The sequence below is a fragment of the Tyto alba genome, unplaced genomic scaffold (genome assembly GCF_018691265.1).
Source record: "Tyto alba isolate M040663 unplaced genomic scaffold, T.alba_DEE_v4.0 Super-Scaffold_16, whole genome shotgun sequence".
Taxonomy (NCBI): Eukaryota; Metazoa; Chordata; class Aves; order Strigiformes; family Tytonidae; genus Tyto; species Tyto alba.
In genome coordinates, this window is record NW_024881278.1 from 548587 (window position 1) to 565087 (window position 16501).

Here is a 16501-nt window from a genome sequence, read left to right on the forward strand (position 1 = left end):
GAATGAACACGCTCCTTAGGCAAACCCTTTGCCCAGAGCTGTTGAATAACCTGCCCTATGGGCAGTGTGCTGTGATCCCTGACCCCCAGCCTGCTGGGCTTGCACCCTGTCCCCAAGCTGCCTCCCCTGGGGCTCCGCTGCCAGCTCTGATTTGCTGCGGAGGCAAAGTGCAAAGGCATCTCTTGCATCACAGCGGAGGGGGTGAGGGGGTGACGGCCAGGCAAGGGCTGCCCCTGCCCGCAGGAGCACCCAGGAGCACGACAGGGTGCTGTGGCACCGACTCACCCGCTTGCAGTGAAACCGGGCATAGCCGTGGCAGCTTCAGCCACAGCGAGTGGGTTCCTGCAGCGTTAGCTGCATTCAGTCTGGGTCCTTGCTTAGCCTGGCTCTTTCAGGAACTGAGCCGACCCAGAGACCTTGCTGCCCAGCTGGAGCAGAGCTCTTGCACCCCAGGAAGGCTGAGCAGCTCCCAGCCCACCCTCTGGCAGCAGCACACTGGGGTACAGCCCAAACCCTGCTTTGTGCTGCAAAGCACCAGGCATGCACACAAGGCTTTTAAGATCCAAGGACCAGCTCCAAAGCAATTCCCCGTTGCCTGTAGATGAGGCAGACTAGCTTTGCAAAATCAAAATATTCCTAGCAAGCCAAAGCTGCTTCCTCCAGCTGAGATTTGACGTGCTGAAGGGGAAGACAGTTTGCCTTTGAAACAGCCAAAACGTTTTCTGCATTAAAGGCCCAGCTCACCTCTCAGTGAAAGCACCAACATCTTGTGCTAGCTGTTTACAAGGCAGCTTTGGAGTTAATTGTTTATGTAACCTATTAAAAATACATTCATTCATCCTTTTGTTCTTTCCTTCCCTGCCAAAGAAATCAGTAAGACACGGTTTCAGCTGAGCTCTGATAACCGGTTGCTGCTGCAGGGTGCAGTGGGGTCAGGCGTGGTAGGAGCTCACAGCCTCAGCATCTCTCCATGCTGCTCACCAGGCATTGCAGCAGCACCCCTGTGCCTTGCTGTGTATCGTCTCCCAGCACTGGAACAGGTAGACCTCAGGCTCAGTAATGCAGCACCCTGCTCCTGGGAGAGCACCATGCCTGTTTAGTCCCCTGGTTCATGCCTACGCTTAATTACATTGCAGCAGCTGGCTCTCTGGCCCAGGTGTGGAAAGAGTCACAGATTTTAAATACTGGGTTTTCTGATCTTGCCTTTTGAACCTAGTTTTGCTGTAACAGTTGGTAAACTGCACTCCTGAGCTCAGGCTGCTGCAAAATCCTCTCTGGCCTGCTGCAGCCCTGAGCAGGTACATCTTTGTAAATTGTAGGAGAGTAGTGTTTGATGTAAGTTGGCATGTATGGCTGAAGGCAGGAGGTTGATTTCAGCTCAGTTTGGTGTAGAATTGCCACCTAATTTATCATAAATGTATAAAAGTGCTTATTGGAAGGGACCTGTGGAGGTCTCTGATCCAGCCAACCCTTGGCGTGGGACTGTTGCCAATGCTGGGTCAGAGCAGCGAGGGGCTCTGCAGAGCTAAGGCTGAAAAACTTCCAAGGATGGAGACCCCTCCTCTCCGGAGACCCCTGTCCCAGGGCTGCACTGTCCTTCTGGGGAAGGAGTCTTTCCTAACGCCCTTCCTGACCTGGCCAGGCTGCAATCTCTGCCTCTTGATTCCTGTTATATTGTCTTAACCTATTGGAAAGCCTTTGGCTCCATCCTCCCTGTGTCTGCCCGCCAAGTCACTGTAGACTTCTGCTAAGTCACCCCAACCTTTTCTCCTTCCCAATTAGCCAAGCCAGCTGCCTCCACCTCTCTCTGTAGACAATGTCTCCTGATCTCAACCAGTCTGGTGACCCTGCTGGGTCCTCTCCAGCTTCCCAGCAGATCCATGCTCATTCTGGAGGGGCTGTTCATACCCACCGCAACCTGCTGAAAGGGGATGCTTAGAGCTGGGGCAGGCTGAAGTTAAGTTTAGAAACAAGCTCCTTGTTGCATCTGCTCAGAGAACCTGGTTTAGATTGATTTCTGAATGAGATGGGTCTGAACCAGCTGGCAAGTGCCCAGGAGTGATAAGCAAGGCCTGCCCATGCCCACTGATCAATCCTCGCTGAAGGATGGTGTCAGATGCCCAAGGCTGCCCCCCTGCCCGAGGTCTGAAAGATTAGACTGGAAGTTTTCTGGGTGGGAGATGTCCCAGGGCTGAGGTCAGGGACAGAAATGTAACGTTTGCCCCACTCTGTTATACAATCCGCTCTTAAATAAGCACTCGGGGTCACTGCTCCTGCCAGGAGGCTGCGGCTGGCTGTGGGGCTGCTTGGAAAACAGGCTGTGGTTTGCAGGACCACTGTCCCCCCCAGACAAGAAGATGAAGGAAAAGCAGTTACATGCTTTCAGGCAGTTCCATGTTTGGGCCCTTTCCAGCCTCTTTTTTGCAAGGTACTTTTTGGTGACAGAGGCACCAGCCTTGCAAAGGCACAACCTATTTGTAAAGCCAGCGGCCTGAAGGTTGCAGCAGGGAGGTGCTTTTGGCTGCTGTGAGAAAAGGCCGGTGTTTATCTGCAGGACACTGTGGCTCGATAAGTGCAAGCAGGGAGCAGTGCTTGTTGCTGGGATGCTGGGTGTCCACCGGGTCTGGGGGTCTGGGTGTGACGGCCGTCAGCCCCTGCTGCACCTTGCCCAGACCTGCTGGAGACTCAGCATCCATCCAGCACAGCTCTGTGTCCCCCAGCCTCACGTCGTGGCTGCTCTCTGCATTTCGTAAAGCTGCCATGGAGCAAAAACTGTTGTGGAGCCCTATCTATGGAGGGATGTCCACGGAGAGCATTGGGAAACCTGTGGGAATGGCTAGCAGTGATCTGTGCGGGCTGCAAATGAGCGGTCGCTCGATGGAGCTGGATGATTTGCCCTAGGAAATACAGGACAAGTCCAGGAAAATAAACCATGCTGGCAGGGAAAGCTCCCAAAGCAAGGCCGGGAAGCAGCCACGCTGCACTCAGAGCCCGAGCCTTGCTGCCCTGGGATTGCTGTCCTTGAGCATGCATTTACAGCCAGCTAGCCTATTTTTTTTGCTGGATCATTTCTTCCTAATGAAGGTTTTTGCCCGGTGGTCGTGCTCCCCTGAGGGTGAGGGAGAACAAATCAATATGAGCAATAAACTGGTGCAGGGCAGGGTGAGTTCTTGTTGTTTTCAACTGAGAGGGTGAGTGGGAAATAGAAACACTGGGGGACAGCTGGAGAGCACTGAGGAAGCTCAGGTTATTCCTTACTCGTCTTTTGCCTCCCTGAATGCCGTGCTGGCAGAGCAGGGCACCAGCGTGGCCCTGTGACAGAGGAAAGATGCTCTGGACTTCCCAGTTTTGCTCTGCGTCTCCCCGCACAGAGGTCAGGGGATCGCAAGCAGCAGGGCCATGCCAAGAGCTGGCCCCGCAGCCAGAGCCCAGTGCTGCTGTGGGAGCACGGGCGGCCTGGGATGACATGAAGTGGCTCGTGCATATGCCAAATGTCCCTCGTCCAGAGTGACGGCCACGTGGCAGTCCTGGTGCTCCTCCCAAAATGCTGCTCACGAAGCTGGCAGGAGTCATGAGCTGGGTCCCCTTGCTGTCCCTTCTACTCCATCCCCGAGGCTGCTCCGGGACAGCAGGGACCCCGAGCTGCCTCTGTGCCATCCCCAGAGAGCCCTGAATGGGGCTGATGTTCCCAGTCGGTCAGTTGCTCAACCCCCAAAGACTGCAGAGCAGTGGCACTGAGTGTGTTTGCCTGTCCCTGCTGGCAGGCTCTTTGGTGCCTGGCTTCCTGTGATCCAGGGAGGCATTCTAGCTTAATGCAGCTATTTTGTTTTTTTAATCTGGCTTGATTTTCCTTTACACCTTTCCAAATGTTTTAAGCTATCCTTTGTGGTGCTTATCCACTGTTTAATCTGAGAGCAAAAGACTGTATCTTAATCCCTGGATCTCAAATGGATTTGCCTTTGGTTTGGGCAGCTAACCCTCCAGCCCTCTGCTACAGCTAGGCTGCATTTATCGAGGGCAGGCAGATTCAGAAAAGGAATAAAATGCCTCCTCCCTCTCCTTTCACTATTTCTCTCTTTCTCACAAGTTAATGTTACTCAAGCTGCACAAAATAGGTGATATCCCCCTGATTAATATTTCCAAATCATTTGACGTTTTCCCTTGTGATGAGCCACTGGAGCCTTCTTTTGACAAGCTACCTAAATGCAATCAAAGCCAGAGCAGTACTGTGCTTTTTGCGGCTGGCTGGGTGCACAGGCCAAGCTGACATGGAGCCAGTGCACAGGACAGCACTTGAATCCGTTGCACCGTCTTCCTCGAGGACCCAACCATGCTCTCGATGAGCAGGCCCCAGCAGCAGCCTGGCACTGTGTTTTTCCCAAAGGACACATGCACTTCACTTCAGTGGCACTGGAGGGGCTGCCTTTATTTCAGCACGCTCACCTGGCCCACGAGAGTGCCTTCTTCAGCCTGGCAAGGGTAGGCCTGCAGTTGCTGAAACTCACCTGGAGCCAGCAGAGCAGCACAGCCCCTTTCCATTCCTGAGGGCACCAAGACAAACGTGGGGACCCCATCAACACAAGCCCTGCTGCCTCTTGAGCAAGCCCAGGAGCAGGGCTGGGGCCAGCAGGTACTAGCCCCTCTGACCATGCCTTCCCCACATTCCTCTGCCTTCCCCATGCTTTTCTCTGTTACACAGAGAAGTTTGGGGGCAGGAGAAGCTCTAATTCAGACTGGCACAAATCCGAAGACGACAGGACACTGATCTCAGCCCCAACTTCTGGGTGCTGCTAAAACTTGGCTTCTCAATTCTTTGCAATTGCCCATAGCTATGCTGCAGGCCCCCTGCTCAGAGGCATACAGAGAGGCTTGGAGGAAGACTGAATGCCATTTTTCTACAGCGGTGTTCTAGATTTTATTGAGAGCAAATTAAATCTAATTAAATTCACATGTTAATCCAGCCAGATTAAATGGCACATTCCAGAAGCCAGACTGAACCTGGAAATACAGATGGCAGAACAGGTCCAGCCCTTCAGCCCCAGGCTTCGATTCAGTGCCAGAGACTGGACCCAGGCAGTTTCATCAGTGTGGTAAGGATCGTGCCCCAGATCCAGGCTGGGCTCAGAGCAGAGTATAGCAGTCATCCTGGCCCCAGAGGATGCTGCTGCCCCAGGTGTCCTCTCATAAGCCCTCGGTGCTGGTGGAAGAAGCTCAGGTCCCCATCTAACCTGGGGTTTCCTGTAGGTGCTGCCGACATTGGGTCTCACACCGGCTCCTGCTGACAGCTACCACATCTTTGAGGTACTTGAGCCCTTGGCAAGGAAGCCTGTGCTAGTCCAAGACTCTTCCTGAGCTGGGCAAGGTAGGCTGGGACCATAGGGCTAAATTGCATCCAAACCCATCCTGGTGGAGCCTCATCACAGTATGGGTGTGGGTGGGACCCTGTGTTGGAGGGGGGTTTGCCTTCCAGGAAAGGACAATGAGAGCTGGAACTTGGCTTCTCTGGTGCTGTGGGAATTCACAGCAGAAATCCTCTTTTAAGCACAACTCATCTCTGTGCAGCTAGTCAGGACCTGCACGGGAAGAAACCATGTGAAACCCTGGGAATCAACCACCTGTCCCTTTGTGAGGACCTGTAAATCTTGCCTGGCAGGACCAGCGTCATGTAGCTGCAAAGGATGCAAATAAACTCCACTGTGTAACTAGCACCCTTTGTATGCCCGGATAATCATACTCAACACCCCCTTGCAACTGGGAGCCAGGCCTGCCTGCCCAGGGTTCAAAGCAAAATACCCTTCCCAGGTGTAAAGCTGCACTGCTTCACTCAAATCAGTATCGTACAGTGATGCTTTGCCCCACAGAGGAGCTGGCTTGCGATATGAAAGATCAGTTAAGCTGCAAGGACAAATATCCTCTTCTAAAAGCTACAGCCAGTGCCGATGGGAGTGATTCCTAGCAAATATCCACAGCACACTAAGCAATCAGTTCAAAATTATTTTATTAAAGAATAAAATGTCTACACAGCATTTTTCCAAGTGAGGCTCTGAGTTGACACTGATGCCCCTGTGATGGTGGCATACTTCCTCTCATCTCCAATTGTCTCTGGTAACTTGATTTGTCATGCTGCACCGTGCAGAAGAAGTACCAGCAGTGTAGACTGAAGCACGGTATCACCAATCATGTAAGCACCACTGGTGACTCCTTCCTTGAACCGAGTGGTACAAACAGCAAAGCAGACACAGCTCTGTGCCTTGGAGGAAGACTGTACAGGTTCAGTGGCTGGTGTGATTATCTCTGCAAGAGATTTGATGGGCATCACAGTGACAGCTGGAGCAATTCCTCTTTTTCTAGGACAAGAGGTTTGGCAGCTAGAGTCTGCGAGTGCAGAAAAATTCTCTCCTTGTGGTGGCCTTGACGGCCTAAGTAGCCATTGGGAAATGCCACCAAGGGGACCCAAACCCCAGAGGTGCTTAGAGGTGCATAGGTCAGGTGAGAAAAAGCAGTTTAAAGCCTGTGTGGAAACACATTTCACCATCCTGGCATTTAACATGTGCATGCATACTCCTCAGCAGCAGAGCTGGTCTCCTTTTTAGAGAGGTGGGTCAGAAATTACTGCAGAGGAGGCAGTAGCTAGGCAGATGTGGCCTTCAGGTGGGGCTGGAGGCAGCGTGCTGGCTGGAGACAGAGTCATCTTTGCAGTGGGGCAGCCCTGGGGTTTGCAGGTGCATTGGTGCTCTGAGCAGCACTGCAGCCTCCACAGGAGTCAATACGTAGCCCAGGCTTTGAAAGCAGCTTCATCTCGTCGTGCTCTTGCAAAAGAGTGAGATGGAAATTGCACTGTGTTTATACAGACCTAAATGATAGGAGTCTGTCTGAGCAGATGCTTGCACATGAAAGCTTCAGCTGGCTACAGAGCTTCATTTCCAGGAGCAAAAGAGAACCACTTAGCCATTTAATCCTTTGAAGACTTTGATCATCCAGATAAGGGGAGACAGGGCAGAATGGGGGAGAAGGCTCCCATTTGCACCTGGGAGACTGCCACCTCCCCAGGCAGGCTGTGTACCACCACCCCGGAGAGCCCCCCCGACACACCCCACACAGGCAAGTATGGCTCCAGAGTCTGCCCACTGCCCTTCCTCTGGCTGTGCCCCAGCCCCTCGCTTTAAAACCTCAATCCTGGGGAGATTGCGCAATAACTCCTTCAGGTTGAGAATGGATTATACCTGTTTCAAAGGTATTTGGCACTTGTGCTGCACTGGGGGAGCCCAGTAAACCGGCCCAACCCCTCCTGTGAAAGTACCTGCAGGTGGTTCCTGCAGCTGGTGCCTAGCAACATGCTCTGAGCTGCTCTGACAACAGCTAAAATTCAACGTTATTTCATCCTTCCTCCCCAGAGGAGCAGCTCTTGAGTCATCACCAGAGGAGAAGGGGATGTATCTCCCACACTTGGCTTGCTATAAATGAGTGGTATGTGAGGGGCTGCTCTCTGTCTCTTGAGCACGTGTGCTGCTGCCAGCCTCTCCACATGCGAGACAGCTGCAGGCTTAGGAGATATGTTAAATTGTTTTTTTCCCCTCCTTCCCAACTTGCTTCCTGCTCCTAAAAGCCTCTCTGCTTCCTTGGAGCTCTCTGCAGGGAAGCCTGACCAGGTTTGGATCCATGCTGAGTCCCACTTTGGCTTTGCTTTGGTGAGCCCCAGGTCATGCAAACACACAGGTAGCTAAAAACTCAGGGCTGTGCTGGGCACTCTCTAGTGACACATGGCAACTTTTAGACCACCTGTGTGACAAGAGGAAGACACCCCTGAATCTGAGGGACATGCTCTTGGGGAGTGGCACACATCAGAAAAAAAAACACATAGGAAACCAAGTTTGCCTGTTTATGGGGCTGAGATCCTTGCAGGGGTGGTGAAGCAAACACCAGCCAGGCTGGGCAGGACCAAGCGGCGTGTTTCTGCATGCGGGCAGGGCGCAGGGATTGGTGATGGGAAGAGAGAGTCAACAGGAGGATCCAGCTGCAGAGAGGGCAGGGGCTCCGTGGGCAGCACAGCTTCCAACGCCCGCTGGCACTGCGCAGAGGGGAGGAAGGCTCCAGCCAGAAGAGGTGGGAAGCTTAGGAGCAGGTTATGTCTGTGAGTAGCAGGGCCGTGGTGCTGCGGCCTGGGGGCTTCTCAGAGAAAACCAAGATGCGGTGCCTTGCAGGGCTTTTCCAAACTCTGGGAGGGCACATGTTTGCCTCTGGGAGCAAGCCTGAGATGCAGGCGGGTTTCCCAGTTTTCCCAGTGTTAGGAAATCTCAGGCTTGCCTGAGTGACGCAGGTCCCTTGGTGGTGTCCGGTGGGGGGGGGCAGCTGACCACCACCCTGTCCTGGCCATCCCCAGTGCTCGCACTGGTTCACCACTGCAGGGCTGGCCCCCCCTTACCTCCCCAGGCTTCTCCCTTGGGAAGCCCTGGGTGGCCCTAGGGACTGCAGCCAAGGGGTTGGAGGCGCGTTGTTGCTGCCGACGGTGGGGGCCGCCAGAAGACCCGCCTTTATCTCATTCATGGCTGTCTGTCCTCAGCTCCCAGCTGCCTGCAGTCCTGTGCAGCCTGGAGGGAAGACTGAGACTTGCCTGGTCGATAGTGTGGATTCTACAGCCTGAAGCTGATGAGGAACGACGTTGGTAAGCGTGGTACCGCCACGAGAGTCCTCTCCAGCTCATCCCAGGACCCTCACCCCTTCAGGATGGGAGATTCCACTGTTCCCCAGCCCAGGAGTGGCGTTCAGCATGCTTCAGGTGGGTGTTTGGCTTACGGATTTGTCAACAGGCAGGTCACCTTAAACAAACCCAACAGCATTGCATGGGTTAGCCGATAGGGATAGAGAAGCATTTTACGTGGAAAGGCATAAAGAACCTGAGTCTGATCTGGCCTTTTCTAGCAGCTGGTGGGTGCCTCTGCCTGCATGGGTCAGGAAATGTCCTGTCCCATGCCATGCCATGCTGCCTAAAGGCCGGGAGACATTGTGGTAGATCCCTTTCCCTTCCAGCTGCAGGAGGGGACAGCTCTCACAGCAGAGTGGCTGAACAGCCCCTGTCTCAGGCAGAGCTGGCTCATTGCACTGATGACACTGGTTCTGTTGTCTGGCCCAAAGCCAGTTTGGGACAAGCTTGGGATAGCAGAGTTTTTTAAACCAGCATGGCCAAATCCAGGAGAAAGTGCTGTCTGTAGCACAAAACTGTGCCTTTGTTGGCTGAGGAGACTACTGGCTCAACCTGCACCTACAGGTTAGACATGTCCTCCTGCTCTGGCAGTCTCTTCCCACCACAGCCTGCCAACAGTTTGCGTGGTTGCTCCCAAGCTCCTTTCAGGCCAAATCCATGGCTAGCTTAAGCAGTTTCAGAGCTAACTCCTTGCACAGCCTGGCTCAGATGAAAGTGTCACGCAGCTGGGAGTGTGGTGAAGATTGGGACCTTTGCAGCCAGGAGATGACATGTTGATAGCAAAATCCTCAGCTCAGAAAGTATCTCCTTTCTTCCTGCAAACATAAAAGGACAGAATTAAGGTTGAGCTTTCTGACCTTCAAGTTTTTGACTTCTGTTCTCACATTACAGCAGCAGCAAATCCTGTTGCATGGAGCAGAAATCTATCTGTCTGTATATGCACTATTTCAAACTCTTTGCTGCGTAAGCTGTTCCAGACTTGATCAGAAACAAGGCTGCTGATTAACAACAGAACTGGGAAACTTCTTTAGTATTGTGTTCTCCCCGCCCCGCCCTCCATTTTTTAGTTTTCACATTGAGCTGCTGAAGCTTAAGTCTGCCAGTTAATAGTGTTTCTAGCTTTTTACCTTAAGGTATTTCCCTTTGTCTGATTTCCTGTGTATCTCTAAAATGCTTCTGTATGTACAGAGTGCTCTGCCTTCTTTCTGACGTTAAGAAAAGTTTTCCTCTCATCTTGGGAGAAGGTTAGAAGGACAGGCAACAACACACTCATTTTCGCCAAATAAGTAGAGGGTATTAAATGGTAAAAAAAGGCCAATGGCATTTTTTTTTTTTTATCATTCATACCAACACTTCTGTACAAAGGAGTTGAATCATGCTTCCATTTACGCTGATGTAGATAATAAAGTCCTTGACAGTTTTACAGCACTGTATATTTATTACAAGTGGCATAATTAGAATGGAGTATATTAAATAGTTTGATCATTATAACTTTCTGCAGTTCTTGTGATTATAGCATCTTTTAGGTATTTTAATCTCTTTTTAATGTGTTTTAGACATTGAACTCTCTGAGGCAAGGACTGCTACTGTAAGCACAGCACCGAGTGTAACGGACCCCAGTGTTAGGAAGACCCTTACGTGCTACCTCAGTAGCAAAGGACTAAAAGTAGGGTTTGGAGAAGGTTTGGAAAGCACTTCCTGGTGCCCTGACAGCTCACTGGGTTATGGGCTTCCTTTGAAGGTCTCTTCTGAGCTTTCCCTCCAACTCCATTGAGGCAGAACTAAGCTCTGCTTGTTTTTTAGATTGTTGTCACCCAAAAGTTGCATCTCCAGGACCAAGCAAGTTAGCATAGCTCAAGACCTGGAGAAAAATGGTTTCTACAGAGGGCATTGCCATGCTGAGGCGGGTTGTTTTTCAAATCTGTTGTCTATTTCACATGCCAATTTATCAGACAAATGTATTGTCGTAACAAGCGACAAGGTCGCCACCACCTACCAATTTTTGATGGTTTACGTGACCTTTAGCAACCGGAGACCTCACAAATCTCAACCCTTTGTGCAGCAAAGGCAGCTAGCTTTAGGCCTTTTAAAAGGACGCAGTGAAGTCAGTTTGGGTTTAGAGGCACACGACTCTTCTAAAACCCAGAAACAGCGGGAATGCCTGCTCTCCCGGGAACTTGTGTGGCTTGCTCTGATTCAGAGCTGTCCTTTTGTGTTTCCAGCCTAAACGCAGCAGCAGTGCGGCTGTGAGCGGTAACTCGCGCAAGGAGCTGGCGTTACTGCCTCGGGTGGCTTCCCTGGCTGTCCCTGCGGCCCAACAAAGGTCCAAAAGGGAGGTGAGGGCGCTGGGAAGGTGGATGCCACCAGGTAGCCTGAAGGGCTGGGCCTGGCGGCACGCTGCCGCCCGCCTGCTTCTTCCTCGTGCGCGCCACGTGCCGGGAGCAGCAGGCCCACGGCGAGCGGGGAACCCTGGAGGGGCGCTCACCCCCAAGTGCTCCGTGCGGCCCCGGGGCCCCTGCGCCTGCCGCGCAACCTCCCTCCCCGTGCCCCGAACACCCTGCCGCCCTCGCTCCTCTCGCCGGAGCCCCGAGCGCCGCACGCCATTCCGGCAGCGGTGTCGCGGGCCGTGAGGGGGGCGGCAGGACCCGGGGGGGGTGTGGGGGGTGTGCGGGGTGTGCGTGTCCTTCCCGCCGCAGCGAGAGGCTCCCACACCGCGCGGGACTTCGCCTCCCCGCTCGGGCGGAGGGGGCACTCGCTCCCAGTGCTGGCGGGGGGGGGGGGGGGTCTCCTCGCTTCTTCCTCTTACCCCGGCGCCCGCGGTCCCCGCGGCGCCTCCCCGGTAAAGGGGCGGGCGGGCAGGCGCGGGCCTAGGGCTGCCCGCGCATGCGCGGCCCCACCCCGGGCGAGCGACTCGGGGGCGCTAGGACCCGGCGTGCCCGCGCGCCGCTGCCGGGCGATAAAGGTCTCGCGGCGGAGCTCTGACGTCACGGCGAGTTAATTTTAAACCCGGACAAGATGGCGGAGAGGGACGCGGCGTGGCGCACGGGTCCGGCCCGCCAACGGCCTGACCTGGCAGGTAACGCGTCCGTCCTCCGCTTCCTCCTCCTCCTCCGGGCGGGCGGCGGCGGGGCTGGCGGCGGGGCTGCCCGCGGGGCCGCCCGCGGGACCTGTTGGCAGGCGGCGCCGGGGGAGGCCCCGGTGCCTTCCCCCACCCCCCCCAAAATGGCGGGGGCGGCTGCCAGCCCCGCCACCCGCCCTGGAGGGGCGGCGGGGGGAGCCGGCGCGGCGGCCCCCGCGCTCGGCCCGCGGCTCCCTCCTGAGCGCTGTCACCCCGCTCTCCCTGCGCGGCCCGGGGCCTCCCGCTGGGCGGGCGGGGGCGGCGGTGAGTGCGGCCTGGGGGCGCCGGTCGGTGACCGGTGACCGGTGACCTTATTCCCCGCTGCGGCGGGGCCGGGCCGCCGCCCCGCCCCGCGTAGGAGCCGGGGGGTGCGGGCCGGGATGCGGCTGGTGCCGCCCGAAGGGTGTCTGCTTCCTTGGAGCCACGGCCACCCGCGAAGGGAGCAGCTCCGCGAAGGAGGTGGCCGGTCCGGCGCGCTCCGCCGTCAGTGCTGTTAGCTGGTGGTGATGGGACACGTTTCCGTCTTGGTGTTTAGCCTCAGGTGTGCCGGAGTCTGCGCAGTGTATTATTTAAAACACGGTTATTTCTCAAGAGTAGCTTAAAAGCTGAGAGCTTGTAACGCTCCCTGCCATACTCTGCCTGAGGGGGGTGGACCTTGGACTTATGAGGGCTGTATTGACTCGAACGCTAAGTTGAATCGCGTGAAGTTTTTAGCACTGCACTAGAGCACCGAACTATTTGAATGTCTTTGTTGTGTAGCTCCATTTGGAAGCAGAATGGTTGGACTGGGCACAATTAAACAAAGTCTAGCAGATGCCATGTGCCTCTGTTGGTTTCAGTTGCTTCATTTGCAAGCCAACTAGAGGCTGGGAAATCTAACCGCACTACAAACTGGCAGGTGCGGAGTGGCTACTGAATTTTTTTGTAGGGAGGACAAGGCAATGCTTCTGAGCATGTGGAAATGTTTGATTGTGTTTGGCAGCATTGCAATTTTAATAATTGAAGAGTCCAGAGATTGAAATTGAGGCTATGATGCTGCTTCACTGCTTGGGTACTGGTTTCTCCCTCCTTAGCACTGCTGAACTTTGATTGTTCTGTGTGTTTTCACCACTACGTAGTTTAATAATCTCAAAGCATTAGATTATTGCATAACTTTCTCAGTGTCATAGAAGCACCAGTGCACCTGTAACAAATGGCCTTTAAGGTAGCTGCGTCATCATTAGCAGTGGAAACATGCACATGACACTGTTAAGTTGGTTGTGTACTTTAGGCATGGAGCAACTTAATTGATAGGGTTTGCTAGGGTGCCTGCCTGCAGAAGAGCTTTCTGTACCGTGAAATGAAGCAGAGTGGTAGATTGGAATAGTTACAAGAGAAATGCAACAGGAGAGGCCTATAACTCCTGTACCATTACTAAGTGTTGCTTAACATCTGTTATGCTCTAGCTTGCCTTAAAGTCGCTTAAGATGTTACAGTTCCTTCTCAAGTAGCTCTGTGGTGTTTCAAACTAGAATTCTTTTGAAAGCAGGGAGTGGGGTTGAGGAAAGCTGTATTATAGCTGTATTATTTCCTTTTCATGTTCACCTGCCTGCAACTTAAAAGACATTTCTGAAATAGTTCTAGAGCACAAGAGTTTTACTCGAACTATCATAAAAGCATTCCTTTAAATACGGCAGCCTCTCCTGGTTTAGGAGGCCAGGCAGCTCTTGTTCATGTTGTATGGACAGGACTGCTTGAGCCAGGTCTTGCAGGAGCACTGGTACTTCTCAGGTGCCTTGTGCCAACTACAGTTCCTGTGTTTTGGTTAAGTACCAGTGATTAATATTTACCTACTGACTATAATAATAATAGCACCACTGACTGGAGCAAGATACTGTGATAGATGAGGAATTGTTTTCTCTTCTTATCCTAGTAAGAATAGGACACTACCTCAAGCTGGCTAGACTGGGTAAGAGTGAGCACTGTTGGAGGGGAGGAGGAGGGCTGGGGATTTTCCTCCAATGTAATAGAAGAACACTTATCTCCTGATGGCAGTATCCCATCCTCTCCAACTTTTGAGTTTTGCTCAACTGCAAAACCAGATGTAATAAGCAGATGGAAATGCAGGTAAGTTCTGTGTTCTTGTTTTGGTAGTAAACTGCAGTGGTGTTAGTCTTCAGCACAAGCTGGATCTTAGGTTTCACTTCAGCACTATGATAAAACTAGTTTTAATTTTGCGTCTTAGTAGACTGTAAAAGTTTCTAACTGTTTCCAGGACAGTCATAATGACAATTGTCAAGTTTTACTTCAAATCTCACTTTTCTATGTAAGGTGAAGTTTAAATTGCTTTTGTTATTGCATTGCAGTCATGAACAAGCCCTGTCCTGGGGATGATTTTTGATATCCTAGCATGGCAGTCTTTGAATGGGAAGTCTTAAACTTTAAAATCGGACTGAATTGTTTTTTTTTGTTTTTACTGTTGCTGTGTGCTGTGCCTACCACGTGATCTGCAAGCTGCCAGTTGAGTGCATTTCTCCAACTTTTTGTGAAATCCTGCTTTAATTTCTCAAATTTACTGTACCAACCATTACTATTTTAAGGTTTTGTCTTTAATCTCAACTACCTAAGGTGAACAAGGCACAAAAGTATTTTCTAAGCTTCAGCATAGGCAGGCTTGCTGTATTTGTCATTTGTAAACAGCTGAAAGTCGTCAGAACTACTGATATGCATTGGTTTTCAAGACTTTATTCCTCCTGGAGAACGATTCGGTTTCTTTCTCAAAACATTTTCAGCAACCTGAACTTCTTGAGATGTCCTGGAGGAAAGATGGAGGTAGTTTTCCTTGGTTTTGGAAGGTTGTTCTTGACTTGAAGAATACCATCTCATCCTATAGCTGATTCCGAGGTCACAGTGCTGTGTAGGGAGTTGATTCACACGAATGCATTTGTGGAGTTAGGATTTGTATCTGAAACACTAGAACAAACAGATGAGCAGGTTTGAAATATATGTGAAAACATTGCTCAGATTGATGTCTGCTATTTCAGTTAGCTGCAAAGAAATGACTGATATGAAATGTGTAATGTCTGTTAGGACAAGGATTATAATCAAGTCATTTCTAGCAACAAATTAATATGTAATAGGGACTAATGTTTGGAGAGCGTTGGTAGCTAACTTGTCTGACCTTTAACTTCTGTTTATTTCTGAAATAATATATTTTGTGTAGTATTCATTTCCAGGAAAGCAACGTTTTATGTGCTTGCTAAGCATGCTTTTTGAAACACATTCAATATAAAAGTCTGAGGAACTCGGAAGGCATTTAAATTCAGAAGTTGATCCTCGACCCACTTAAGAAACCTGCAGTGAAGTCTGAGGAATTTGAAGATCTCTTTCCTCCCCCACTGTTAATTCTTATTTGACTGAATTTATCTCTTAAGACTTGAAGGTAACACCCATTGTATTCTTTAGCTATATGAACGACTTACGGGGAGATGATCTAGGGTATGAATTAATGCTAGGCAAGTAACTACGTGTTGGGGTTTAACTGGAGTTCTCAAAGGAGCTTATTCTCCCTCTTTGCATTTGGGAGGGAGCATACATATGCCATTGTCATGCCATAGCTGGTAAATTTGCTTAATAAATTACTTCCATAGAAGGTTCTTTATGTGCTTACATATCCTCAAGCTAGCTAGTTAGTTTGTCTGGACTTTATTACTGAATTCCAGCTGCTCCATGGGAATGTTACTCCTTGAAGTAATGAGACTACTTTGTATCTCATTCTAGTGTGAGAATAGCAGATCCTTGTGCTTGGTATGATCTGTGAAACTAACTAAGTCTCTTCTCCCTTTCCTATTAGGTAAACAGAAAAAATAGCTATGCTAATTTAAAAATGGTTAGTAGGTGCCTCCTCTTTAAGGTTGGAAAAACTTGAAGCGCAGTGTTTGACATCAAAGATGGTGTTACTGAGCCAGATTGCATCCAAGGTAGTCTGACAAAAGTTACCTGAGTAAATGCAGGTAGGCTGGGTATTGGATTTGATGCCAGCTCGATGAACTCGTGACCAGGGCTAATAGGAAATCAAATATAAGGTGAAAGAAGTCCATTTGGGCCTCTGCAGAAATGATTTATGAAAGACCAGCTTTTAAAAGAATCGCCCTGCTCTTCTGTATTCTGGAGGAATAGATGCGGGAACTGTCACAGCTGTAAGGCAGTGCAAAGTACCTTTTGGGAAAGGACTCACCTTGCAGCTTGGTTACTGGACCTCTATTTACAGCTTGTGTACAGTCTGAGGGATATTTTGATATGCTTTTGCTAGGAGGGGAGATGTCTCATCTAATATTTTTTTCTTGTTTTAGGTGTATTTTCAGCTTTATTTTCAGTGCAGACAATGAGCAAATGACTGATTGCGTTTTCAACCCTACATACCAGTGATTTCTGCATGCCAAGGTGGAGTTTGTGTGCTACTGCAAGTCTTGGCAGGTTTCTCTTAAAAGACTGAAATAGAAGCCTAAACCTGGAAGGCAGTGGAGTTGAAGACTTGAACTAATAAAATATTTTACAGATTACAGACATGGAATGTAGAATGTAATTTCCAGTAAATTGATATTTGAGAATAGAACTTAATTTGCTCTTATGCAGTTGTTGCTCAAGTGATATCAGAATCTGGAGTTAGTGTCAAATCATAATAAATTTTATTCACCATTGCC

General features: G+C 51.0%; 1 protein-coding gene across 3 annotated transcripts in view; it reads left to right on the top strand.

The window, feature by feature from the left end:
* The first annotated feature begins 7127 nt into the window (after positions 1-7127).
* ATL2 (atlastin GTPase 2) overlaps positions 7128-16501 on the top strand; it is a 45137-nt gene continuing 35763 nt past the window's right edge. Inside the window, exons 1-2 of one of the 3 annotated variants that reach the window (XM_032994749.2) lie at positions 7128-8131; positions 8561-8776. In XM_032994749.2, coding sequence (XP_032850640.2) covers positions 8647-8776 — 130 coding nt within the window. In that variant the 5' untranslated portion in view covers positions 7128-8131; positions 8561-8646. Of the gene's footprint in view, positions 8132-8560; positions 8777-11619; positions 11778-16501 lie in introns of those variants that run through there. The other 2 variants (XM_032994750.2, XM_042789473.1) reach the window with 2 other exon arrangements.